Below are 1,204 nucleotides of genomic sequence, written 5' to 3' on the forward strand. Positions count from 1 at the left end.
TCGAATTTATTTTTGTCAATTTGATTAAATAAATAAAAAAGAAAGTAAGGAGCTCAAATAATAAGATTGTGCATAAAAGGAAAAAGAAGTATGTGAAAGCCATTTTCTCAATGATATTCCTACTTAAGAACAATAATTAACAACAATAATTGAAGAGTAATTATGTTTTGAGAGGAAGGTAATGACATAAATCATGAGAACTTCAATACACATGACAGAAAATTGCAACTTTTTATTTTTTTAACTCTTTTAGATACCTAATCACAATCCATGACAAAATTAACTCGCACTAAATCACTCTATAAAACTAAAATAGTTTACAAACATAAAGTGGAAACCACTAGTTACAATAATTTAATCTCTCCACCACCATTTCTTCTCTTTTTTGTTTCCCTTCCCAGTTACCCCAAAATCTGCATTACACATACACGAAAGACCAAGCCAGCAAGCCAAGAAAGAACATTACATTTATAGGCAGAGATGAAGTGACAGAAACTGCATAGGAAACTGGGAGAGAGCCTGATGGAGCAAGAGCCTGGTCTGGTCCGGGAGCAACATTGACCTCCGGGTTTGGTGGGCTCGGACTCGCAGGGATGGTGGGAAGAGAAGACTCAGACGGAGAGAGAGGCACACCACCAGGAGATGGAAACAACGGAGAGATATCAGGAGAAAGGGTTGGAGAGGAAGATAGAGGAGCACCTGGAAGAAATGCTGGTGCAGCTGATATGCTTGAAAACTGTGTTTCTGGCTGGGATTGTAAGGCTAGTGAGGAGTGAGAAGCCATGGAAAGTATGAAGATTGCCAAGAATGATGTCCAAAAGGAAGCCATTAATGATGGTATGATTGATCAAGTTCACAAGAGCAGTATGGAGCTTCAATAAATGTATTTTTTTTGGGGATGAGAGAGAGGGGATGGAAAGAAAGAGTAAAGGAGTTGGGGGAGAGTGTAAGGCTTAAAAGGGTGTTGTAAGAAAGTGGTGGTGGGGACAGAAATATTATTGTGTGATAATGGAATATTGTTACGTAGTATAACCAATTTACCTCTTGAATAATAAAGAACAATTAACTTGAGGTGTTAGTTACACCACTCTCACAAAGAGTAAGGTTGTGTGCATTATGGAATTAGATGATACAGAAATACAGTAAGATCCGTTCCTTTGTGAGAGCACCTTACCCAAGTTTCTGCTAGGATGTCCTTCGTCGA

The 1,204-nt window shown here is 38.4% G+C and overlaps 1 protein-coding gene across 1 annotated transcript; it reads right to left on the bottom strand.

Annotated features, from left to right (window-relative positions):
• Positions 1-212: 212 nt before the first annotated feature.
• LOC137715988 (classical arabinogalactan protein 26) lies at positions 213-953 on the bottom strand. Its single transcript, XM_068455374.2, has one exon. It carries the CDS (start codon positions 827-829, stop codon positions 419-421), a length of 411 nt encoding a protein of 136 aa, XP_068311475.2. The 5' UTR covers positions 830-953; the 3' UTR covers positions 213-418.
• Positions 954-1,204: the final 251 nt, after the last annotated feature.

This window comes from Pyrus communis, chromosome 3, assembly GCF_041283825.1.
Source record: "Pyrus communis isolate YQ-2024b chromosome 3, ASM4128382v1, whole genome shotgun sequence".
Lineage (NCBI taxonomy): Eukaryota > Viridiplantae > Streptophyta > Magnoliopsida > Rosales > Rosaceae > Pyrus > Pyrus communis.

What these genes read in the sequence shown, in the direction of transcription:
- LOC137715988 (XM_068455374.2), bottom strand. Translation starts at nt 829, where the DNA reads ATGGCTTCCTTTTGGACATCATTCTTGGCAATCTTCATACTTTCCATG.